This window comes from Physeter macrocephalus, chromosome 11 (assembly GCF_002837175.3).
Source record: "Physeter macrocephalus isolate SW-GA chromosome 11, ASM283717v5, whole genome shotgun sequence".
Classification (NCBI taxonomy): Eukaryota; Metazoa; Chordata; class Mammalia; order Artiodactyla; family Physeteridae; genus Physeter; species Physeter macrocephalus.
Window position 1 is genome coordinate 45627738 of NC_041224.1, and position 26051 is coordinate 45653788.

The 26051-nt window shown below is 43.8% G+C and overlaps 1 protein-coding gene across 1 annotated transcript in view; it reads right to left on the reverse strand.

The window, feature by feature from the left end:
- Positions 1-26051, reverse strand: part of MYO5C (myosin VC) — a 111101-nt gene that overhangs the window by 41868 nt on the left and 43182 nt on the right. The window contains exons 12-24 of the mRNA XM_024128939.3: positions 24091-24231; positions 22556-22681; positions 16588-16671; positions 14608-14742; positions 14018-14115; positions 13029-13115; positions 12440-12551; positions 11449-11660; positions 8966-9131; positions 7455-7601; positions 5381-5545; positions 4054-4147; positions 1283-1346 (exon numbers count right to left, since the gene is read on the reverse strand). Of these exons, the coding sequence (XP_023984707.1) occupies positions 1283-1346; positions 4054-4147; positions 5381-5545; positions 7455-7601; positions 8966-9131; positions 11449-11660; positions 12440-12551; positions 13029-13115; positions 14018-14115; positions 14608-14742; positions 16588-16671; positions 22556-22681; positions 24091-24231 (1631 nt within the window). The remainder of the gene's footprint in view (positions 1-1282; positions 1347-4053; positions 4148-5380; positions 5546-7454; positions 7602-8965; positions 9132-11448; positions 11661-12439; positions 12552-13028; positions 13116-14017; positions 14116-14607; positions 14743-16587; positions 16672-22555; positions 22682-24090; positions 24232-26051) is intronic.

Consider the following 26051-nt stretch of genomic DNA (forward strand, 5'->3'; position numbering starts at 1 on the left):
AAGTGAGAGGCCCACGTACCGCAAAAAAAAAAAAAAAAAAAAAAAAAAAGAAGATGTGGCATATGTATACAATGGAATATTACTCAGCCATAAAAAAAGAAAATTTTCCATTTGCAACAACATGTATGAAACTGGGGGGTATAATACCTTAGTGAAATAAGTCAGACAGAGAAAGACAAATACTGTGTGTTATCACTTATATGTGGAATCTAAAAAATAAAACGAATGAATGTAGCAAAACAGAAACAGACTCACAGAGAACAAACTAGTGGCTACCAGTGGGGAGAGGGAAGGTGGAGGGGCAAGAAAGGGGTAGGGGATTAAGAGGTACAAACTACTATGTATAAAAAAATAAGCTAAAAGGATATATTATATAAGACAGGGAATATTAGCTAATATCTTATACTAACTATAAATGGAGTACAACGTATAAAAATTTTGAATCACTATGTTGTACACATGAAACTAATATAATATTATAAATCAACGATACATCAAAAAACAACAAACAAAACTGATGTAGGATCATGAAACACTTTATGTATCTGTTAACTCTTGGAGATTTTCAGTGACACTCCCTCCCCTAACTGCTTAGCATCCTGCCCCCTTCATCCAGACCCAGGTTCTCCTGCTAACTAACTTCACAGGGAAGTTGTATATCCGGCCACTCAGGCAGCCCTGTGCCTTCTAGCCTCCGACAGAGATATGCAAGAATGTTCCATCTCTCCCCAACACCCTGCCATGAATCCCCCCAGAGATCTAAAAACCTGTGAGTTGACTTCTTAAGAGAGGTGGGTACAGACTGGAGCCTCTAGACCTTAGCAAAGGATTTGATACTGAGACAGGAAAGCAGGGCTGGTACAGTACAAGCTCATGGGGACCTGTCTTAATTTTTGTGAGATGGGTTACACACCTTACTGCCTGAGACAAGAGTCAAGTTTACAGATACAATGTGGGGGGTGAGGGGAAGGAAGGGAGGTTTATTTAAGAGGCAATAATTTTCATCCTTGGACTTAATGCAAGATGAAGAGGTGGCAGTCTCTGAACTTCTCACTGTCTTGGCAATAAAGGTCCACTGTGCCCACAACTCCAGAACCTGTGCAGTGTCTGAGAGGTGCATGCTGGGCACTTAGCTCTCACAAAGCTCAGTCTCTCACTTCCTAAAAATATTCACACCCTGCTCTCCTGTATCTGTGATCTGCTACCTGCAAGCTGAGAAGCAAAACAGAAAACAGCAGAGAGAGAAAAAAGCAGTGGCTTTAAGGCAAATGAGATTTCATACATTCTCTGTCGTTCTTCTTTCTGCACATCATCAAAGAGCTGCTTGGTGAGGCTGTCCATTTTTTCTGTGAAAGAGAATGAATGCTCTTTGAAATATGTCCGCAAAGCAATGCCTTGATTGTTTCATGTCACATTTAAGAAAGTGAGAATGTAAGAATAATCATGTGATATTTATGATTAATGGGACTTAAGATGAGAGTATAACTGTCATTTTTTATAAGTTAGAAATAGATAAGGGGGTTTCAAAATAATAACCCTCACAAATTTGTTGTGTTGGAATCTATAAATAGTTTCACTCAGAGTACCTTTATTGGTCTGAATACCATTTGCTTTATTAAAATAGATATGTTGGCTTTGAGACAATAAATATTATTATTAAAAATAAACAGAAACCCTTTGGGAAGAAGATGATCAATTTATGACAGGGGTTCTCAATCTCAGCACTATTGATGCTTCGAGCTAGATAATTCTTTGCTGTGGAGGGGGCCATCCTGATCATTGTAGGATGTTGACTGGCAGCCCTGGCTTCTACCCACTGGAGGTCAGTAGCACCTCTGCTGTAGCTGTGACACCAAAATTGTCTCCAGACATTGCCAAATGTCCCCTGGCGGGGGGGTGGGAACAAAAGGGCCTTGGTGGAGAATCACTCATTCATGATAACCAAGAAAATAATAAAGTGTCTGTCTTCATCTGGGGAAGAGGAAGTCTAAAAAGCCACTGTTGCATTTAAATACAAGAATCCAACACAAAGTGTAGGTTAAGTGGGCACCTGACCACTGGGAAACAATCACTGGGGCTCAAGACAGCCTCTGGTTAGGACAGCTCCACGTTCCCAACGTGTCCACACACAACAGGTGCCCTTCAGAATGGGAGCAGGGTTAACAGATGCAGCCCATCAAAGCCTGACAGCCCGATATGTGCTTAGCTGACACCTCGTCCTTGAGTTCTACCTCATTTCTGAGTCCTGTCCCAGAGGGGAGCCCAGGGATGAGGTGACAATAGTAATCCTCCACATGACTTTGTTTAAAAAAAAAAAAAAAGCCAACAGGTTAATAGTTTGTCTAATGCAGTGTAAAATGTCCCTGAATCAAAATGACTGCTTCAGAATGTCATGAGTCAGCCAGAAAATACCAGGGAAAATGCTTAAGCTTTAATTTAAAAGATACAGTATTTGGTATAATTTCAGTGTTTAATTCATTCACAGAATTGACTTCAATTCTGGTGTTTACCATCTTGGGCTATTTGCAAATGGGCTAAAGAGGCTGCCCCAATAGGACTTTCTTCCCCAAAGCAATGAGATTTTGCCCAAGGTGGAATCTCAAAAAGGGGAAACAGCATTCGATAATACCCTTGAGTCCCACGTCACGAGGGTAAGTGGAAGTTGGTGCTTTCATAAAACTCAGTTTGCCATGTGTAGGGAGACCCACAGGATAAGCAGTTTATAAACATGGGGTGTGAAAGCTTTCAGGAACTTTTTAGATGGAGTTATAAAATTACCCACCCAAACATGTCAATGCTGTCAAATATATAATTTTCAAGACATACTTGTGGGAATTTAAAATTTTTTGTGGGAAATTCCACTTAAAGAAGTTAGAAAAAAGGACAAACACTCAAGAGGAATGGATTGTAATTAAAAAGCCCTTCCCTAATTCGTGTTCAAGGTTTACTCACAGACCTCTAACCTCTTCCTGTCCATCACTGCCACGTACGTGGGCCCCAGCACCCACATCATCAGCCCTTAGAGACAGGGTGCAGGGCACACAGTATCTGGAGCAGGAGGTCACGCCCATCCTGGGCATCACCTGAACACCCTGCCTGCTCTGCTGGCCAGGTCTCAGGATGTTTACTTCCTCCTCCTGACATGTGCTTCTCCTGCACTCTGACCTGAACCCCCAGGGCTTAGTGCTTCTCCAGATGCTGGCACATCCACCAACAGCTGGGCCTAAGGTGTGTGCCAGATCCCCAGGACTGAACTCTTGCACTCCTGCCCCCACGCTGGAGCTTAAGGAATAGCTCCTGGACACGACAGATAATCCAGTGTGGTGATTTAAACTACCTGGTGAGGAGCCACTAGGCTCATGTTGCCGCTGCCTTTTCTGAGATTTAGCAAGGGCTTGCAATTAGAATTTGAGTCGGACAAGTACAGATGGACAGAGCTAGGCTAAGGATGGCTGCTCCACACTCTAAAGGAAAGTGATACTGCTGGTCCCAAGGGCCTGCATCTGACAGCTCAGGGCTGATGTAGCTCAGTGCTAAGCAGGGCCCTTTGTTCAGGGCCAGGACAGTGGCAGAGGACCTGGGTGCCACTTAGACTAAGTAACTTGGACAGAGCTGAAATGTGAGTGCAAATCCTTGGTAAGCCACAAACATTATCCCAACAGTGCCCTGGACAATGCATCAGGATGACACAAGGTTTACAAAAATACAGACTCTGAACCATACCTGCCACCACCACCCACAGATACTCCCCAACCCCATCTTCTGATATCACAGCTCCAGGCTGACGGCCCACCCATCGGTACTCTGTAAATGGCCCAGGAGGTTCTGAGACAGGGACGGCTGTGCTCCGACAAAAGATGGAAATAAACCAGATGAATCTGTAGGGTACAGTTGCCACGATTTAAATAAAGTTATTCTCTGTGGAGTGAAAGTTTTCTCATTATACCAGAGCCTCCTGGTCCAGCCTGAAACTCAGTTCCCACCCAGTACCTATTTCCTGAATGACTGGACTTGTGAACGGGTGAATGTGTGTTGGGTCACCTCGGGCTTTACCTTTCAACTCCTCAGTCTTCTCTTGAAGCTTCAGCTGTATTTGTTCTTTTTGTATTTCCAATTCTGAATTACGCTTCTGAAGCTTTGCCAATTTCTAGCAAAGAGAAGACAAAAATGCTTTTTTGAAAACCTCACTTTGAGTTTTGTCACCACTGCCTGTATATTTTTAAATTAGTATTTTTTGGTCTCGGCTCCCATCCATAGGTAACAGCCGGCACCAGCCCACTGCAAGACGCTGTGTTTAGCTCCACATGCAAGGGCTCCATGTGACTTCAACAGACACTAGTTCCCAGCCTCGCCCAGAAATGGCTGAAATCAAGGAGAAAGAACCAAATCCAAGGTCTTCCCAAAGTCAAGGAAACTTCTCTGTCTTTTGCTTGGCCAGGGTATTTATATACTTAATATAAGAAATTTATGATGTAAAGTGGATTCACACTTTGAGATGCAGGAAGGATGTGTGATCACGACCTAAGTTCTCTTGCCAAGTGCCTGCTGGGCTGGCAGCTGGGGGCCCCTGGGTGCTGATGGCTGGTGACTGGCAGTGAGGCGGATGCCAGGAGCCGTGCTGGTGCAGCCAGGCATCTGGTCGGGGGGAGTAGAGGGACGCCCTGGGGCCCCAGGCTGCCACTACGGTGGGTGCTGTGGCACTTCAGAAGGTGCAGAACGGACGGTAATAAAGACCACCTGCTTAGAAAACAGCAGTTCACACTTTTGCAGGGCTCTATGACAGTCACTTGGTTAAATTATTTTATCTGACAATTTTATCTTCACAATAATTCTGTCAGTCCCTTTTTGTTATTCCCCTTTTACATATGAGGAAACCAAAATTCAGAGAGGGTAAGTGACTTGTCCAAGGTTGCCCAGACAGAGAAGATTTGAACCTGGGATATCTGGTTTTTATGTTTACTGATCTTTTTACTACACCACAGAGATGAAAACCTGCCCATGTTTTGCACTGATGCTCTGGGGATGATGCTTCCAGGGTGCACACCAGGTGGACAAGTGACAGGAGATCAAGGTCATGCTGGAAGAGAGGGAAGCATCTGACCAGGGCTCTTTTTCAGGCCTTTCATCACTTTACAAACGTGGAAAGGAAGAGGAAACCTTATATTGTGCTTCTTGAAGCATTAGCCTCCTCTTCTGCCCCCACCCGGACTCTAGGCCTCAGATCTCCCCTCCCCTAAGATGCAGGCTCTCTTCGGTAATGGAAGCCAATGGCAAAATCTGATTTGCCCTGCAGAAGTCTACTCTGTGGGAAAATGCTGCACTGTGATCTCTTTCACGGCACGACTCACAACCTATGCCCATAGTCACTTCCAGCACAGACCTCTTCCACGGAAGCCTTGTACCTCTTCCCCTTCTCCTCATAATTCTGCCTGTGGGTGGCTGCTCTGTCCAGCTCTGATTCCAGTTTCTGAATCTTCTCCACGTCACCGGCCTGAAGAGCAGCCAGGCTGGTCAGCTTTTCCACCAGCCCATGATTCTCTCTGTTCTAGAGGAAAGAAACATCCTACACTTAGGGGTTTATCCAAAATAAAGAAGCTGTTCCATTTGCTCCTCACAACTTCTCATCTAAGTCGGAGGTTTATTTACACTGACCACAGTTATCATTACAATGGCATGTATAAGCACCTTCAACCTAGTGAAAATAGGGATGCAGAGCTAGTTAGGCAAATGCCTTCCTGAGCGGGTGGCTCTTTTAGTCCAACCCTGGAGCTCCAGGACAGCCCTAATGTGGTGGGCTGAGCTGTGTCCCCTCCATCCCCCCAAATCCACATGCTGAAGTCCTAACCACCAGTACCTCAGAACGTCACTGTATTTAGAGGTTAGCTCTTTAAAGATGTAATTAAGGTAAAATGAGGTCATACAGGTGGGCCCTAATCCAGTATGACTGGTGTCCTTATGAGAAGAGATTAGGACCCAGACACACACAGAGGGAAGATGATGTGAAGACACAGGGAGAAGAAGACCATGTGTAAGCTAAGGAGAAACCCCTCGGAAAAGAGCAACGCTGCCAACACCTTGATCTTGGACTTTCAGCCTCCAGCACTGTGAGAAAATAAATGTCTGTTGTTTAAGCCGCCCAGTCTGTGCTGGCTTGTTATGGCAGCCCTAAGCACATGAATATCTAGAAAGGAGCTCAGGGATTGTGGACACTCCCATGGGCCCTGCTCCCACTTGGCCAGGGCTGTTTTTCAGTGCTGTTCTCCACAAGCTATATAACATGCAGGCCTGCTGCACAACAGCACAAGGAGGGGAAACTTTATCAAAACCTAAAGTTTCTTGTTTGCACATTCATACATTCACCAACGACCCCTAGGGCTAAGTTTAAAGTTTACTGTAGGAGAATCTCAGTACTATTCGAGACAGATGCAGGAGTAAGTTTCATAGAACTGAACACTGCATATTCCACAGCTCTCTCCCACTGGCTGAGGGTATATGAAGTTTTTTCCTATCAATGGGAATGGTATGGGGAATCTTCCCAAACTTGGCAGGGCTGTAGCTAGACCACGTGGACCTTTGGGCAAGTTAGAAAACGGCAACTTCTCTGGGCCAGTGCAGCTCTGAGGGAGCATGGCTTGGCATGCAGGTAGCATCTTTGTGCAAACTAGAAAAAGGCACCCATGCCTCAAGGCAGTACAGCTTTATACCAAGACACATGGGCTGGCAAGTGAAGCCAGACTGGATTTCAGCCCCACTTGCTCTCTTGGGCAGGTGCCCTTGTGCACTGTGCAACCTACACAACCATATGTATCAGCCCTTCACAGTGTGCTTCTGTTTCCTAGCTCAGTTGGTCCATGTAAACTGTTTGAACCTCCTAACATGGGCATAAATCTTAACAGTGTTGACAAAAAGAAATAATTAATCAATATTCAATCTAAAAAAGAAATAAAGTATTTTATTCGAGCCAACCTAAGGATTATAACCCAGGAGACAATCGTTCAGAAAGCTCTGAGCACTGTTCCACCTGTTAGAGGTCAAAGCACAGTTATATAAGTTTTTAAGACAAAGGGCTATAGGTCAAAGTAATATATTGACAGTTTACATAGTCCAACAAGACAAGTAATGGATCACTGTGACCCTTTACAGGATTAAGGAAGGAAAGTTATCTCTTAAGCAGCTACCTTGCTGGCACCAGGAGGAAATTGCTTTTTTGGGGAGGAGGGGGTGGGTAGGCATTCCTGTGTCTTCTAAGAGGATCTAGTTAACATATAATGCAGATGCACAACGCACGCTAAAGGGGACAAGGTTGTGGCTCAAATGGCAGAGAAAATTTTATGTTCAATTTTTCTTGTCCTGCCTTAAAATAATTTCATCAACAGCATAGCTAAGGAACTGGCCCAGAACAAAATATATCTGTTAGAAAAAGTAAATATGAAAGATGCATTAGGAACACCTACCTGGTCTTCTAGCTTTTTCTGCAAACGCTGAACTCTGTAAGTAAGCTGAATGTTGACCACAAATCGTCGGATATTTTGGAATCTGCGTCTGGCCAGCCACGCCCGGGCGTACTTCTGAAGGATCACAGCCTTGTGTTCCTCCAGCATCTTTAAAACAAGATTTTGTGAAATGCAAACTGGGTCTCTACTGTTTTTCTCATCAACTCTTCCAATGTTGGGAGATATAACTACCAAAATATTCCTACAGGGTAAAATATGAATTTATTGTAATCAACCCACAGAGCACTACTACCTATCTTTTTTCAGATTCTTTCTTACATTGTAAATTACAATGATTTACATTGTAAATCATTGTAATTATTTACAATGCTGTGTTAGTTTCAAGTGTACAGTAAAGTGATTCAGTTATACCTATATATATATATATATTCTTTTTCAGATTCTTTTCCATTATAGGTTATTATAAGATATTGAGTATATAGTTCCCTGTGCTATACAGTAAGTTCTTGTTGTTCATCTATTTTATATATAGTAGTGTGTATATGTCAATCCCAAGCTCTTAATTTATCTATCCACCTCCCGCTATCCCCTTTGGTAACTAACCCTAAGTTTGTTTTCTATGTCTGTGAGTCTATTTCTGTTTTGTAAATAAGTTCATTTGTATCATTTTTAAAGATTCCACATATAACTGAAGTCATATGATATTTGTCTTTGTCTGACTTACTTCATTTAATATGATAATCTAGAGGTCCATCCATGTTGCTGCAAATGGCATTATTGCATTCTTTTTTATGGCTGTGTAATATTCCATTGTATATATACATATATATATACACACACTCATATACACACACACACACACACACACACACACCACATCTTCTTTATCCATTCCTCTACTGATGGACATTAGGTTGCTTCCATGGCTTAGCTACTGTAAATAGCACTGCTATGAACACAGGGGTGCATGTACGTTTTCAAATTAGAGTTTTCTCTGGATATATGCCCAGGAGTGGGATTGAAGGATCATATGATAACTCTATTTTTAATTTTTTAAGGAACCTCCATACCGTTCTCCATAGTGGCTGCACCAATTTACATTCCCACAAACAGTGTAGGAGGGTTCCTTTTTTCTCCACATCCTCTACAGCATTTATTATTTGTAGACTTTTCAATGATGGCCATTCTGACGGGTGTGAGGTGATACCTCATTGTAGTTTTGATTTGCATTTCTCTAATAATTAGCGATGTTGAGCATCTTTTCATGTGTCTATTGGCCATCTGTATGTCTTCTGTGGCAAAATGTCGATCTGGATCTTCTGCCCATTTTTTGATTGGGTTGGTTTTTTGATATTAAGCTGTATGCATTTTTTTGTATATTTTGGAAATTAATCCCTCATCAGTAGCATCGTTTGCAAATGTTTTCTCCTACCTAGACTTTTGAAACAATAACCAAATCCCACCTGTAGCGGACATGTACGAACAGACACTCACACCCTAGAAAGCCGCACCTTTCGATACCTCCTCCTCGCCAGGAATCCTCGGGTGTAGGCCTGGATGGTGATGGTGGCCACGCGAATCAGTTGGTACAAATTGCGGACAAAATATGCACGACAGTACTTCTGAATGATTACGGCTGCCCACGCTTCTTTTAAGGCTGTGGCGGTAACAGCTTTCCTTGGTTTAAAAAAATGCAGAGTAAATCTGTTACCCACAGGGCACTGACACCTACTCCAGAGCGGTAAGATTGTGCAACACCTCTTAACTAAGGCATATTCAAATGTTTTGCAAATCTACACATTAAACGCTGTAAGTGGTTTATGCTAATGTCTACTCAAGATCAATGCCCCTACCTCTCCTTTCCACCCTGATCTGAACGTGGACCTGCTCCAGGAACGAGGCACCACGTGGGAACTGCCACACTCTTCACATTCAGGCAGATCACCCCACTGTCACTCACATACCCACAGAGACCGTGACAACACAACTGTGCTTTGGCATTGCACTTGCTCAATCATCTAGTCATTCTTGAGGGAAATCACGCTGGAGGCTCTAGATCAGGGGTTGGAAAACTACGGCCTGGGGGCCAAATCTGCAGCCTCCCACCTATTATTGTCAACTTTTGTTGGAATGCAGCTGCAACTATTAATTACAAATGGCCCATGACTGATTTCACGTTACAAAGGCAGAGTTTAACAGCTGTGTGAGAAACCACATGACCTCAGAAGCCCAAATATTTGGCCCTTACAGAAAAAGGTTTTCGAAGGACCTATCTGAAGGTCTGGGGGTGAACACAAAGTTCTTACCTTCAATGTTTGCAACCTCATGAAACAGACAGACTTAGAAATGGTCAAGTGGGATAAAGAAGAAAAGTAAAATAACTACTAAAAGATCTGTAAGAGAGATCTTACTGAAATATCATTCTGTTTGGGAAGAGCTGAGATGTCAGCCAGGCTTGATGGAAAAGTAGGATTTCTGTAGACATTGAAGGCTGGAAAAGGCATTTCAGACTGAGGGACCAGTGAAGGCATGAAGGCCTAACTGCCTGAAATATTCAGAAAAAGGGAATTTGTCTGGAATTGCTAGAATATAAGATACATGGAGAAAACTGGTAGTCTGTGAGGTGAGAAAGATAGATGGGGACAATTTGTTATAAAATATATATATATATATATATGTATGTATAGAACACCTACTATGTGACAATCACTGTGCTGGGTCTTAGGTATGGATGCATTGGGAACAGACAAGTATGGTCCCTGTCCTCACAGAGCTTCCAGGCTTACAGCTGCATCCAGGCCATGGGGGGACGTGAATACCACGCTGAAACCTGAGTGCTCTTCTGTGGGAAACAGGGGCCACTGGAGGCATTCATGGCAGGAGCAGGGCAGGCCCTGCTTTAGGAAGATGGGAGAGAAAGGAAGCAGGTGGAGGGCTGTGCTGCAGAGTGAAAGGCAAACGAGGAGGAAGGCCTCGTCCAGGGCAGGGGTGCAGGAATGAAATGAACGGGACAGACACAAGAGGCAAGCAGGGAATAGCATCCCAGGCCACGGTGATTCCCAAACGGAAAGGGAAGCATGAGTTTGGGGAAGAAGCTAGCTCTGGAGTTTCCTGCCCTGGAGGCTGCTGCTATTAACTGACACCAGAGGCTCAGGAGGGCAAGGCTGGCTGTGTTTCTGTGTAAGATGGTTGCCTGGGAGGAGAGTGGGCTGGTGTGGGGGTAGGGTGGTGGAATGGCGAGTCCAGTTTGGGGTGTGCTGAGATGAAGGCTGTGGTGTGTCAGCCACGTGCAGAAGCCCAGATGCTGCTGGAGGTCAGGCTCAAGCTTGGGACAAGGGAGGCTGAGCCACACAGCCTGACCCTTAAACACCTGCGCCCTCAACTACCCTCAGAGCAAGCGAAGGAGGGAGGCAGGGCAGACACAGAACCACAAAATGCTGTCCAGGAGGGATGCCCGTCTTGCTGGCCAGGCCAGCATGGCCTCCTGGGAGCACTCAAGGAGGGGCGGGGTGGGTGTGGCCGGCAGAACTGCCCTCCACTCAGGCAGCCCCACCCAGGGGCTTAGTGCCTGCGGGCAGAGCCTTGCCATGGTCCCCTCAGGCATGGTTTGCCCCACCACCTGCAAGGTAGGCTGGTCACTGGTGTCTTTACTCTGAGGTTCCACTTGGACCTTGATCACCTTAGGTGTTTTCAGTTCCCATGGACCAGCGGCCCAGCCCCTCTACCTGGTCTCACCAGGAATTCTGACCCTCTTCAGCAGCACGCTGATCAGGGCTTCCTCTCTTCAGGGTCCTGGTTGTCACCTCTGCCACGTGGGGACAGCAGGCAGTCAGCACCACCTGCCTCCGAGGACACACCCATCTCACCTGGAGGCTCACGGCCACCTCGGGGGACGCATCTGCACCTGGGTCCCAGGAGAAAGGAGGCCCCGCCCCCCGAGGTGACGGCGAAGAAAGCCATATGATGGCACACAATCTTCTTGGTTCCAACATACCTCACGGTTTGCTGACCCCGGAAGTACTGCTGGATGATCAGGGCTGCTCGTCTCTCTCGGAGGAATTTTTTTCTCTGGAGCCAGCCACGGATGTGCTTTTGTATCACAACACAACCCTGCCTCAGTTTATCCAACCGGAGTTTCTCTAAATAAGCCACTTGCCCTGCTCTGAAGAAAATTTTGGTTTTACCAAACTGGTACTGATTAGAATCCTGGAAGAGAAAAACGACATAATCAGAAACAAAATCCTTCGGATTTTCTATAGTATTTGGAAAAGATGTTTAGAGATCCAAACATGCCACCAACATTGTTATTCTGACATCTCTTTGACATAAAGCAGAAAAGCTCTGATTATGACCTAGAAGTTTATATTTTGCCTTGTTTGTTTAAAGCTTCTTTCTGGGGAAGAAATGGCCTTGAGGGTGAAGCAACCGTCTGTGGGGTGGGAAGGGGTGTGTGCATTGTTGGCTGGGCTGCCGGGGAGCTCCAGCCTTTTATAGGTGGTTTCCACAGAAGAGCGGAGGCACCTGGAAAGGCTTGGTTTCCGTCTTCCTTTGGCTTCTCTTCACCACCCCCTTCCTGGCCATCATAACTGCTTCCCCACCTCTTTTCCATCACAAGTCATGGCTTCAGCAAACCTCTAAGTCCACACTGACGGCCATGCCTGGAACCCCCGGCTCAGCGACCGTCTAGCTGACTGTGTAACATAAGCCTGGCCCGCAGAAGCTCCCTAGGCTGTGGGAGAACACAGCAGGACAGGAGGACACGGTGGCGGTGGAGGCCAGGGTTTGAATTCGGGTCCCTCAAGGTGACTCCTGCTGTCAGGAGATGATGCCCCATGAGTAGGTCTGCTCTGATCTCCTTAGCACACAGACGCTCGGGGCACGAATCCTTTCTGCTTAGGCATTCATGACAGTTACAGCTCTGAGACAGAGGCAGAGATGAGGACAGTGTTTGTGAGCCCGTGGTTCCAGGAGAGAGCAGGACTGACCTGGATGAGCCTGTGTAAAATCACTTTGCACACCTCCTTTTTATCGCTGAATGAAAGCTCCTGCTTGGTCATGAGGATCCCAAAGCGGCTGTAGAACTCGATGTACGTCCACCTGGAAAGCCAAGGCCGACCTAAGGAGGCGGGCCGGAAGAACCGCATGCTGCCTGTGGACCCCAAGGGCTTACCTGCCACTGTTCTGGGGACAATGACCCTGACCTTTGACCTACTGCCCACAAACCTCACCTGAGCACACCTGGATGGTTTTGCTCCCTGGATGCTTCCTGTTAACGTCCCGCTCCAATTTGCTCCCTGGATGCTTCCTGTTAACGTTCCGCTCCAACAGCTGTCTCCCCCTCCAGCTCCCTTTCTCAGGGGCATGGGGGAGGCAGCGGGAGACCCTCACTAGTGCAGAGGTGAAGGTGGGGACGGTGGCCTCTGTCCCACATGCTGCTCGTTCATCTGGCCTTCCCACAGCACAGCAGGACATCTTATGAACATATCTGATGAAAATGCGGCAGCCCCTCCCTTGGATCTCAGCACAGACCTGAAGTTGGGCATTTTCCCCCCAAACAGGGAACTGACAACGTACCTAGAAGGGTAGCTCTGCGCACTAATGCGAATGGTTTCTAAAACGCCACAGGCTCGCAGCTGCTGAACAATTCTTTTGGAGTCAAACCTGAAAGAAGACGACCTGATCATGTGTTAAGCCATCGCAGTTGATAAACAGGCCCATGAACAGTGTAGCGGACCTGCCCCAAATGTGAGCTCCTGGGCAACAGGGTCTGCCTGTATAATCCCCGAGCCCAGCAGATACTTAATAAATATGTGTTGCATGTCAAACGAAGATAGCACCTCTGTGAAACAGTTCAGAAAGCTTCACTGAGGACACAGGGAAAGGAGAAGCTGATTCTGACTGAGGGAGGCAACAGAGAGAAGCCTTGTGGGGAAATGGCCTTTGGGCTGAGCTTTGAATGACAACCAGAGTGGAAGAAATGTCCAAGCTCACCTGTCCCAGCGCCTACTTGTTGCTGAGTTCCCTTTATAAGACACCCCACAGGTGGCCCTCTGGCTTAGGCCTGACCCTCTGAGGACACACAGACACAGTCACCACCTCCAGACAGACCACTCCCTTAGACACCTCTCAGCTTGAGTCAGCTAAGAGGCTCTCTATAACTTCCACTCGTGGGTCTGGGCCTTTTCCCGGGGCCCCAGAGAACAAGTCTAAGTAAGGCCTCATGGCACGTTTGAAGACAAAACTTCAGACCCCTCTACAGCATTCCTACTCCAAACACATACAAATTCTTACCATCAAGGAAAATGTTCTGGCTTTCTCAGTTGCGTAAGCTTTAGCTGTAGAATAATTCTTTCAAATCTAACCCTTTTGCTTAATCCCGGAGATGAGACGGCTTAGCCAGAGGGGTTGTGCTAACATTATATGTAGAGGGCAGGCTTGTTTTGAATCATTTAAAAACCCAGAAACAGTAAAGTTCACGACAATTGCAAGCAAATTCTCCAACATCACGACAGAAACCGTTTCCTCGGTGTTTCTTCCCCACTCTGTTGCAGAAGAACACTTACTCAAAGGGCAATTTCTCATCATTTGGTTTGATGCATCGAACGTAGTGGGGCATGGTGGCATTGAGGGTCTCCATGAGCAAGTACAGAGAGCTGCGGAACTAGGAAACAAGATCAGATGACAAACATCGTGCTGAAATTTAATGCTTATCCAGGTTAAAAGGAAAAAAAAAAAAGGTCCAACCTTATTGTAAAGCAATTATACTCCAATAAAGACGTTTAAAAAAAAAAAAAGGTCCAACCTTGATAAGTTATTCAAGAGGAAAAGTTACCTTCATGCATAAACATCTATTATGAAAGGTTTTAGTCTGTGACTGGGTTTATCAGCATATCCTGCTCTTGTGGACAGAGCAGTTCTCCGTCCAATACTCCCAAACAGCAAAGGACTTTAGTGACTCGGGTTACTGTGCAAACATATGGTTTGCTCAGATGTGTGTAGCCTTAGAGGTTGAGGCACTAGGATGATGAACTACTACTTTTCTTTGCATGTGCATTTATATCAACAGATGTGAAGATACCCAGTGCCTGTGTCCAGGCCTGGAATGGGTCCCACCCATCGCTGGCTCCCGGCCCTAAGAAAACTCTCTCAGTACCTTGCTCCCCACGGTGCTCCGGAAATGCTTGTTGCTCGGCTTGATGACTGGCTTTGCAGATTTAACTGTGATCGCCGAACCGAAAGGTGAAGAAGGAACCGGATTTTCTTGAAAAAAGTTGGCACAGAGATGAAACTGGGAAGAACAAAGAGGGTTTCAATGTCAAAAGTATTCGCCCACTGTCCTCAGCTGGAACAATCAAGGAAATGGTCACAACAACCACGTCTAAACCAGTGGGGGGTAAAGTAACAATCTTGGCCAAATCTCAGCTCCACAAGGGGGTTGTCCTCACTTGGGATGACTGACGGTCTCTTTCCCAGGAATGGGAGCAGAAAAGAAACCATGTGAATGTCTGTATGTGGGTATCACTCCAAGTGTCCGAATAGGAGACGCATTTACTCTTCCTCCCTCTGCGCCTTGGCTCACGTTGCTTCTGCACTTGGCATCTCCTCCCTCCTAATCCCATGTTCTCATCCCTGCAGATCCAAACCCTACCCGTTACTCAAGGTGCTATTATAATATTTTCTAGCCCCACCCCCTTCACAATAACTTCCCTGGTGTCCCAGCGCGAATTAATCCCAACTTCCTCTGAGTTACCTAAATCTTTGATCTGTACCTCTTTTAAGACACTCACTACTTTCTACTTTGCATCACTTATTTCTCTAAATGTCTTATCTTCCCTCTTGGAGAAGACCTCGTATTTTCTTCTTTTAAAGCAGACATTGAGAATTTTCTTTGGGGGAGAATTCCTGCCTGATGCATCCTGTAGCCCCTGTGGAACAAGTGAACCTGAAATTCCCAGGCCTCTGACAGCTTGTGGGCTTAGCGCAGAGACCCATCTGTGCTTCACCACGATCTGTGTCCCTCTTCCGGACTGGACCCCAGGTAAACAATTGGTGAAATACGTCAACTAATTTTGTACACAAATACAGGCTATTTCTACATTGAACTCTCTGTCATAAATCAATTTTAATAGCTGAAGTTGCCATGGCCTGTGATTTACTTATGATCATTAGTGAGAAGTGCTCAGGCTCATTTGGGAAATTGTCAAAATACTTGAGAATCTGGTGCTCTGTGGTGACCTAGATGGGTGGGATAGGTGGGGAGGGAGGTCCAAGAGGGAGGGGATACATGTATACTTATAGCTGATTCACTTCACTGTGCAGCAGAAACTAACACAACATTGTAAAGCAATTATACTCCAATAAAATAAATTTTTAAAAAAAGAGAAAAAAAATACTTGGGCATCAGAAAAGGACCGGGGACCTTCTAAAAGAAGGAAAATAAATATGATAACCAAATCTTCACAAAAAATGAAGGACTGTGTATGAAATATCCTTTTTCTCAAATTTTAAGAATCTGAATCCTTAAAATTCTTAAGTTGAAAGAAATGTTTAAGGAGGAAAAGAAAAAGCCAGAAGTCACTCTTATGGTGACACTTCATCATACAGAACCATGGATTCAAGGAGCTCACATATGCAGAGCAGCACTCCATCTTGCTTTGGTTTTTCTTGAGCACTTACTTAGCACTACCTACCATTGCTTGCTTTCATGTGTAAGGTATGTTGCTCCCTCTGGGATGTGAGCTCCAGGAGGGCAGGAACCCTGTCTGCCCTGTTCACTGCTGTACCCCCAGAATCTAGGACAGTGCTTGGCACATGATAAGTGCTTTATAAGTGAGTGAATGAATAAAATGTGAATTATGATTCTTTAAATGATTGTATTATCTGTCCTTCATCTCTGTCATCTGCATATTTGATTTCTGATTTTGCATAGAGTGGAAATTTGCATGCTTTCAGAAGCTAGAAACATATTTTAGTGCCAATTCCGAAACAGTCATTTTTTTTATGTAGGAGCTACAATTCGCTGCTACAAGACAGTTAACACACACACACACTTCTTACTCTTTCCTGATACACATCTAGATCCACGTCAAGTACACAATGAATAACATTAACTACCTCTTAGGACTTTACAAACCTTGCTGGCTCTCAGGATTTCAACCAGCATGTCATAGACGGTGTCTCTGTTCTTCTCAAGGAAACCTTCACATTTATACTCTACCTATGCAAAGAAAGGAATTAGTTCCAAAGAGGCAAATGCAGACAGCGTCTAAGTACCACAGGTTTCTTTTCCTTTTAAAGAAAGATTAATGAAGGGGCTATAAAGGCAATGTTTTAAAAAGAGACGCAGTTTCTGTTTGTCACCTCAACGCCATTACAGAAAGCTTAGAAAGCTGGGACTATGTCATCTGATGCAAAGCGCTAGGCTCTCCCACTGCCTGGACTTCTCACTGGCCGCTGGTCACTCTACACTCACCCATTAGTTCCCACTGGCCACAGGTGACTGATTTTTCCCTGTATCATGTGCAGCTAATACAAGACCTGGCTTAGGGTTCCCTTTTCCTGTGAAGCCACCAGGAGGAGGAAAAAAGCTCAGTGGTGTCCTCTGAGTTCAAACAGAAATGTTTTCCTGAATCAGCATTAATGTGGTAGAAAGGAAAGAAAAACTGACCAGCTGATCACAAAACCTTCTAGGACCACAAAACCCTTAGAGTCAGGTTTAGAGCGGGTCAGTGTTTGCCCTGATTGAATTTGGCTTAGAAAAACCCTCTGTGCAGCCCTTTCTGATTCATAAGGCTTCTCAAATCCCTCAAACAACATATCCAGGATGGCTGCTTAAACATTCAAATCTCTGGTTAATCACAAAGCTACAGTCATCAAAACAGTATAGTACTGGCATAAAGACAGACACATAAAACAATAGAACAGAACAGAGAGCCCAGAAAAGAACCCACACTTTTATGGGCAATTAATCTACGACAAAGGAGCCAAGAGTATATAGTGGGGAAAAGACAGCCCTTTCAATAAGTGGTGCTGGGAAAAATGGACAGCTACATGTAAAAGTATGAAATTAGAACAGAATGTTGGGCAGAAATAAATATTTGAAGGAATAATATAGCCAAACATTTTCTAAATTTGATCAAAAAATTGTCTAACAAGTTCAACAATTCTAAGTAAGAAAAGATAAGAAAACCATACACAGGAATATGACAATCAATTATTAAAAACTAAAAATAAAGAAAACATCCTAAAAGCAATCAGAATTTAAAAGTATATTAAATATAGGAAAACTATTATAGAGGCGGATGACTAGTTTTCTTAAACAATGCAAGCCAATAGACAACGGGATCATATTTTTAAAATGCTGAATGGGGAAATAAAAATATAGTCAACCTAGAATTCTATATTCTTTATAAATGTCATGCAAAATATGGTTCAACATATTGTACAAAAATCCTGCAAAAGTATTCTTCAAAAATTTCATTGAAATGAAAACATTTTAAATAGCAACTGCTGAATGGCAGGAGATCTACAGAAAATGTTAAAGAAAGTTCTTCGTCTTAAAGAAAATAATAGTAGGTAGAAACTTTGAGTCATACAAAGGAATGAAGAGTGTCAGAAATTCTAAATATGTGGATAAATATGCTTTTTAATTTATCTTCTTGTATCTTAGTTTATTTAAAAGATAACAGACTGTTAAAAACTAAAGTGATATCACTGTGTGTGTATCAATGTGACATTATAACATTTAAGAATTATGTATGACAAGAATAATACCAGATATGGAAAGAAATAAACGAAAATATTCCATTGTAAGATTAGTATGTTACATGTTGAGTGGCACAAAGTTAATTTACTATTGACTACAATGACCTAAGGATAAATATCATAATCCCTAGAGCAACAACTATAAGAATAAGACACGGAGATGTAGCTAAAAATCAAAAGAGACATAATTAAACACTAGGAACCCTTAATTATCACCAAAAAATGATAGGAAAGGAAAAAAAGGGAAACAAATTCTAACTGGGGCAAGAAGAAAACAAGTAGCAAGATAGTAGACTTAAACTCAACCATATCAATATTTACAGTAAATGTAAATAATCTATATGTTCCAATGAAAAGAAAGATTCTCATCTTGGATTAAAAAAACCCACTTTATGCTACTTATCAGAAATACACTTGAAATATGATGCCTAGGACTGGTTTTATGTAAAAGGATAGAAAAAGATATACCAGGCAAATGTTAATCATATGAAAGCTGGATTATCTCTATTATTATCAGACACAATGGACTTCAAGAAAAGACATATATGGGAACATATGTATATGTATAACTGATTCACTTTGTTGTAAAGCAGAAACTAACACACCACTGTAAAACAGTTATACTCCAATAAATATGTTAAAATAAATAAATAAATAAAGTGGTGCCAGGAAAACCAGACAGCTACACGAAAAGAATCAAACTGGACTACTCCCACACCATGCACAAAAATAAATTTCAGGGACTTCCCTGGTGGCGCAGTGGTTAAGACTCCGTGCTCCCAATGCAGGGGGCCTGGGTTCGATCCCTGGTCAGGGAACTAGATCCCACATGCACGCTGCAACTAACAGTTCGCAAGCCACAACTAAGGAGCTGGCCTGCCACAACTAAGACCTGGCACAGCCAAATAAATAAATAAATAAATATTAAAGAGTTAAATGTGATCGCCTTTTAGTGCTTAGAGTTTTTCAGATAGGCTCCTGAAGAGATGCACATGAAATGAGTGATGATATATCAAATTATATTTTCTAGTTGTTGTCCTTTATAATTTCACAGGTGTGATCCCAAGGGGAAAAAAAGGATCAGACTTCATGTAAAGCACATATGGGATTTAATTCAAGAGGGGCCTGGGTTCGATCCCTGGTCAGGGAACTAGATCCCACATGCACGCTGCAACTAACAGTTCGCAAGCCACAACTAAGGAGCTGGCCTGCCACAACTAAGACCTGGCACAGCCAAATAAATAAATAAATAAATATTAAAGAGTTAAATGTGATCGCCTTTTAGTGCTTAGAGTTTTTCAGATAGGCTCCTGAAGAGATGCACATGAAATGAGTGATGATATATCAAATTATATTTTCTAGTTGTTGTCCTTTATAATTTCACAGGTGTGATCCCAAGGGGAAAAAAAGGATCAGACTTCATGTAAAGCACATATGGGATTTAATTCAAGAGACCCTCTCTATAGTACATGGTTTCTGTACTTTTAATTCTTGTCACCTGGCACTTCCAAGAACACCCTCTTAAAAGAACTAACAGTGCAGCATTTTGTGTGTACTATGGCTTGGTGAGAAGAAACCATACACACTGTAGGGTCAGCTTAGGTTCTCAATGTCATTAGCCAAGGAAATAAAATTGTTTTGAGAGCGAGGCAGCTGTGCTTAGATGCAGAAAATCAGCACACTTTGCCATGGTCCCCAGTGCCCCCAACAGAGGCACTCAGGTACCTGCTACCCTGTCCCTACAAACAGTCTCCTGGGAATGGGAAGGCTCTATATTTGTTACACCTTTGCTCGTTTATACTAGTGGCTCACACACCGGCCTGGAAGAATTTATACAACAGTCCATGTGCTGTACTCACAAGGGTGTGTTTCCAGACAGGATTAAAGAGTTAAATGTAAGATCTGAAATCATAAAACTTCTAACAGAAAACATAGGCAGTACGCTCTTTGACATCAGTCTTAGTAATACTTTTTCGTAAATGTCTCCTCAGGCAAGGGAAATGAAAGCAAAAATAAACAAATGGGACTGCATCAAACTAAAAAGCTTTTGCACAGTGAAGGAAACTATCAACAAAATGAAAAGGCCACCTATTGAATGAGAGAAGTTATTTGCAAATGATATACCTAATAAGGGATTAATATCCAAAATATATTAAGAACCCCTACAACTCATCTCCAAAAAAAGAAATAATCCTATTAAAAAGTGGACAGAGGATCCGAATAAACATTTTTCCAAAGAAGACAGATAGCCAACAGGCACATGAAAAGATGCTCAACATCATTAATCAACGGGCAAATGCAAACCAAAACCACAATGAGGTATCACCTCACGCCTGTCAGAATGGATAAAGTCAACAAACCACACATAACAAGTGTTGGTGAGGGTGTGGAGAAAAGGTGACCCTCCTGCACTATTGCTGGGAATGTAAATTGGTGCAGCCACTATGGAAGATAGTATAGAGAGTCCTCAAAAATAGAACTAACATTTGATCCAGCAATTCCACTCCTGGGTATATATCTGAAGAAAACAAAAACACGAATTCAAAAAGATACATGCACCCCTATGTCCTCTGCAGCACTATTTACAATAGCCAAATCTCTGGACTATATATTTTAAAATGTGATATATATTCTTCATAAATAAAAAAATAAAAATTTACAAACTGTGAACAAACAGGCTTTCAGGGGTGCTGGAATATGGAGGCAGAGAGGGTGTTCAGGCACCCCAGGGCAAGGACTCTCCTTTGTCCCCTGGGTAGGAAAGTATCCTTCCTGGTGCACTGTTCGGCTTATGAACCAGGAACGCTGGCTGTCTAGAAACACGCCCTTGTGAGTACAGCACATGGACTGTTGTATATATTCTTCCAGGCCGGTGTGTGAGCCACTAGTATAAACGAGCAAAGGTGTAACAAATATAGAGCCTTCCCATTCCCAGGAGACTGTTTGCAGGGACAGGGTAGCAGGTACCTGAGTGCCTCTGTTGGGGGCACTGGGGACCATGGCAAAGTGTGCTGATTTTCTGCATCTAAGCACAGCTGCCTCGCTCTCAAAACAATTTTATTTCCTTGGCTAATGACATTGAGAACCTAAGCTGACCCTACAGTGTGTATGGTTTCTTCTCACCAATCCATAGTACACACAAAATGCTGCACTGTTAGTTCTTTTAAGAGGGTGTTCTTGGAAGTGCCAGGTGACAAGAATTAAAAGTACAGAAACCAATGTACTATAGAGAGGGTCTCTTGAAATAAATCTCATATGTGGAGGGTGTTCTTGGAAGTGCCAGGTGACAAGAATTAAAAGTACAGAAACCATGTACTATAGAGAGGGTCTCCTGAAGTAAATCCCATATGTGCTTTACATGAAGTCTGATCCTTTTTTTCCCCTTGGGATCAACACCTGTGAAATTATAAAGGACAACAACTAGAAAATAGAATTTGATACATCATCACTCATTTCATGTGCATCTCTTCAGGAGCGTATCTGAAAAACTCTAAGCACTAAAAGGCGATCACATTTTAACTCTGCTCCTCCGGTCCACAAAGGTTATTATAGCTGTCTGGCTGGCTGTCCCTCCACTGCCCCCATGGGCACTCAGGCACAACCAGCAGACTGACCCACAGCAATAGTCTCTAGGACAGGCAAGCACAGGCTGTCCCCATGATCCCCAGGCGCTGGCCAAGCCACTGGAGTTAACAGCCAACCCGGCAATAACACAGAGGGCAGGAGTTTCCTTACGGAAGGAAAGCAAGATGAGAAAGCATGTTTAGGGCAGGTGGTTGTGGCACATTTTCTTTTTTTTTCCTTCCATTTCCTAAGCTTTCTGTAATTTGATTAAAAAAAATTTTTTTTACTAAACATTTTTTTCATAAGAAATTGGAGACATAAAAAGAAAATAAAGATCACTTAGAAAACCCATCATCTTGAGCCAGTCTCTGTTACCAATGTAAAAATATATCATATGACAATAAGGAAAGGGTCAACAGAAAGATATTCATTTCAATGTAGGAAACAACTATGCTGTCTCGATTATAGCAATTTCACGGAGAAAATAAACTGATAAAAGGTTAATGAACTCACAATAAGCCCCAAATCAGAAATGAGGTCCACTGGCAACACGTTTATCTTTAAAGCAGTACAGCTGAAACGCATATATTTTGTGATAAAGACAAGTTAAGAACTGTTACGCTCACACGCGTGCGCATACACACAGGTATCCTTCATCAAAGCTACGTGCTAAGCGTGATGGTTCTGACCAGCAAAGTCCCTGGCCTGCTTGCTCCTCCAGGAGACAGCTGTGGGCCAGGGGCAGACAGCACTGCTCCAAACTCTCACTGTACCTTATCAGCAAAGTGCTGGATGATAAAGGATGTGTTTGACATTCTGGGTTTTTCAAACAAAGAGTTCTTGTTGACAAAATTATTATACAGCTTTTGAAGCCAGTTTTCATCAGTCCCATGTGGTAACTGGAAGAGAAAAGCAAACCAAATAGCAAGTAAGCAAAGAGAGGGGAGGAAAAGTGCTAATTCTAAGAAACCAGGATGAGCTGCACCTCAGAGTGAACTGCTCTACATGAGAGGCTCCTGTTTCAAAGGCAACTCTAGGCATAAATCTTTCTTTGATCTTATTCTTTAGAGTGATATTTAAATGGATATATCAATGCTCTTTTAGAAGAACAAAATGTTATCGATGAGAAAGAAACGGTCATATAATGACGTAAGAATGAAGGATTTTATTTGTGCAAAATTGGCAGTATTTTAACATTTCTTCCCCCCAAAATTACGTGAACATGATTTTTATTCTTGGTTGAATGGGGGAAGATTGGAACCCAGATGTAGTCCTCCCCACCCCCGCCTCAGGAACAAAGTTTTTCTTTTGTTTTACTGCCTAGTTAATAACTACCTCCTTGAACTAAGATCTTACCTACTTAAACTAAGCTAGTTGCAAAACTTGTTCTTGATACTGGTGATTGTGAAGCTATCCATTATATTCAGCCTGAACTCTGTGAATCTAATGCACCATATAGGGACTTACTCTGTAGAGTGGGTACAAATATTCCTAGAGGTTACCTTGGCCTCTGCACCCTGCCCCCAGTAGATCAGTCCAAAATGTTTGGCCCTGATGCCTGTCTTTTAATCTTACATCACTCAAGGGGCTAAAGCATAGGTGGCACCAGAAAGGCTAATCTGTGAGAAGAACCATGGAATTGAGAATTCTAGGGAGAAAATACCAGTAAGTCTTCAACGTTACAAGCATTTGGGGCTGGGGGTGGTAAAAATAAATCTTTGGAAAAGCAACAAGATGTGTGTTTAAACATTAAAATATAACCTTTAAACCAAAAAAATGAATACTGTCCTGGGGATTATTTTTTCCTGTGGCCTGACGAAGGACACTGCTAGGCTGACTCACTGTAAAGTTCTTCCTCCCAGAGGGTAATAATAGGAAAATTCCTAGAGACTCTTTTCTCAATTGTATGATGTTGATTTTTCAGCTGCACCTCCCAGTGGGTGACTCATGGAATCAGGAAGTAAGAGAAAACTCAGTTCCTATTAGTCATTAACAACTGGTGTGTAGTCACTTGTTGTTTCCATGTCCACTCTATATATACACCTAGCGACAGCTTCAAAGGGCTCCTCCCTGCTGCACATGACCTAAGAGGTCATGCATGTTACCCAAGGGTGCGCTACACCTGCTGAGGGTGGGAGGTTCACTGGGCCCTCTGGGGTTCCTGCTATGGACTGCTGTCTCAGTATTAACATCCAACCAAATAGTAACACGTCAGGAATTTACATGTATATTTTAAAAAATCCATTTTGCAATATGCTCATCTATTACTACTCAGAAGTTGAAAACAACAATTATTTTAAAAAGTTACCAAGCATTCTTCATCCAGTAACTCCAAAATACCCATTTTTGCTTCAATCAGGTCAATAACTGGTTGGTTGTCATAAAAATCTATCAGAGTCCAAGGAATATCTTCCTTCATATACTCTTCTTGTTCAAGTTTAAAGACATGCTGGAAATCCAGAAGTCAACATAGAAAGTAAAAGAGAATATTAGAGTGTGCTTCTGAAGAACAGGACATAAACATTTGGAAAATGTAGATATATGACTGATTTGAATGTTTATGGAAGACCCTGAGGTGCACGCTACGCTCCTTACCCACGATCAGTGCTGCTGAGGTCCTAACGTGGGTGTAGCTGTCATCTTCCAGCCCACTCGCAGGGGGTCCCCACATCCTAGGGTGTAAGGCCTGAGCCAGCCTGCCACCTTTAGCACTCAGGGTGGTCCTGGAGCCCCTTCCTGCTCAGTCACTGCTGCTGTCCAAGGCAGACCCAGCCTCTTCGGCTGGGTGGGAACCAGCCCCCCTGAGAATGTTGGCTCTGGGGCTAGTATGAGAAGCTAACAACTTGGAGAGCTTTGCACATTACTTGTTCGGGCCATGAGGGTACCAGGGAGGCTTCCCAGAGGGCTGGCTCAGGCTCATCCTGGCTGCAGGTGGCAGAAGGGGGAAGGGCTATGAGGAGAAAGGCGCCCACAGGAGAATCCCAGTGGGAATTGCACAGTAGCCCAATAGGTGGTTGAAAAGTGAACGGCGCCCGTACAGCCCAGAGAGACAGCACAACAGTGATGGGGTGGGGGCAATGGATGGGACTGCAAAGGACAGCAGAGGGGAGATCACACCAGCCCCCTGTGTACCCCCAGAGAATCTCAGACCTGTGGCCTTTTCCTAGGGGCAGTGAGGACCCACGGAGTTCATGATGTGACCTAAGTTCTGGAAAGATAACTTGGTTTGGGGGTGGGGATGGCTTTGAAGAGGGCAGGAGTGGAGGCAGAAGGCCCAGTCAGGACTCAGCCCAGGGTTCTGTGGAGGCCAGACACTGTGCAAGGAAGGTGGGCAAGAGCAAAGAAGTTGGGAGGAACGTGAGGCTCAGGACACTGGGTGAGTGGTGGTGCTTTAATTCCAAGAGGGAGCGTAGAAGGCAAGGAGCCAAGAAGGGAAGGTGGCAGGTTCACTTTGTCACTGCTCAACTCCCAGAGGCCACCCAGATGCAGGGGTCCAGCAGCGGCCAGATTTATGGGACTGGAGCTAAGAGAGGGCTCACTAAGGCTTTTATGTTGATATTTTAAGGTTTTCCCTCTTCCAGGAGGATCTGCCCATTGATAGATGACTCAACCCCACCCCCCCAAAAAAAAGTGGGGCGGGGGAGAAGAAGGATGAAGTGGAAGAGGAAGAAAAGCAGAATAAAAAAAGAGAAAAATGGAATTGCAGCCTCTGACATGCTATTTTCAGGGGGTGTCTTGCACATGTCATTCTGAGGTTGAGGTGAATGTGTGTGTTGGGGAGCAAGATGGCACTGGCGTCCTGGGAGGGGCAGGATCTACAGCTACAGTTCGACTTCAGCTGAGTTATGCTGCATACCCACTTGGAATAAATCTTAGTTTCAGTTATTAAATGCTAAACTTCCAGGGAATCCTTGAGAATGTTAATAGAATACAAATTCGCAACAGGGTGAAATCTTATGTTTATACATGACTTAATTCTGGAGCAAGGACTAGGAAAGCAAAAAAACATTTGCTGGGTATGATTCAACGTGAGGTCTTTTCCTTACAAGAATATTAGGCAGATACTAGTGACCTGTTTTCAAAATAAGAAAAATGAGGCTCAGAGAATCCAAGGTCCCAGAGGAAGGAGGTGGTAGAGCTGAGACTCAAACCCAGTTCAGTTTGAGCAAAAGCCCACGCTCTCCATAATGTCGCACTATCTTATCCTCATGAGTTGTGTGAGAGAAGCTGAATTTCAAATGCCAAGCAGGAGTTCTCCAGGTGAAGATG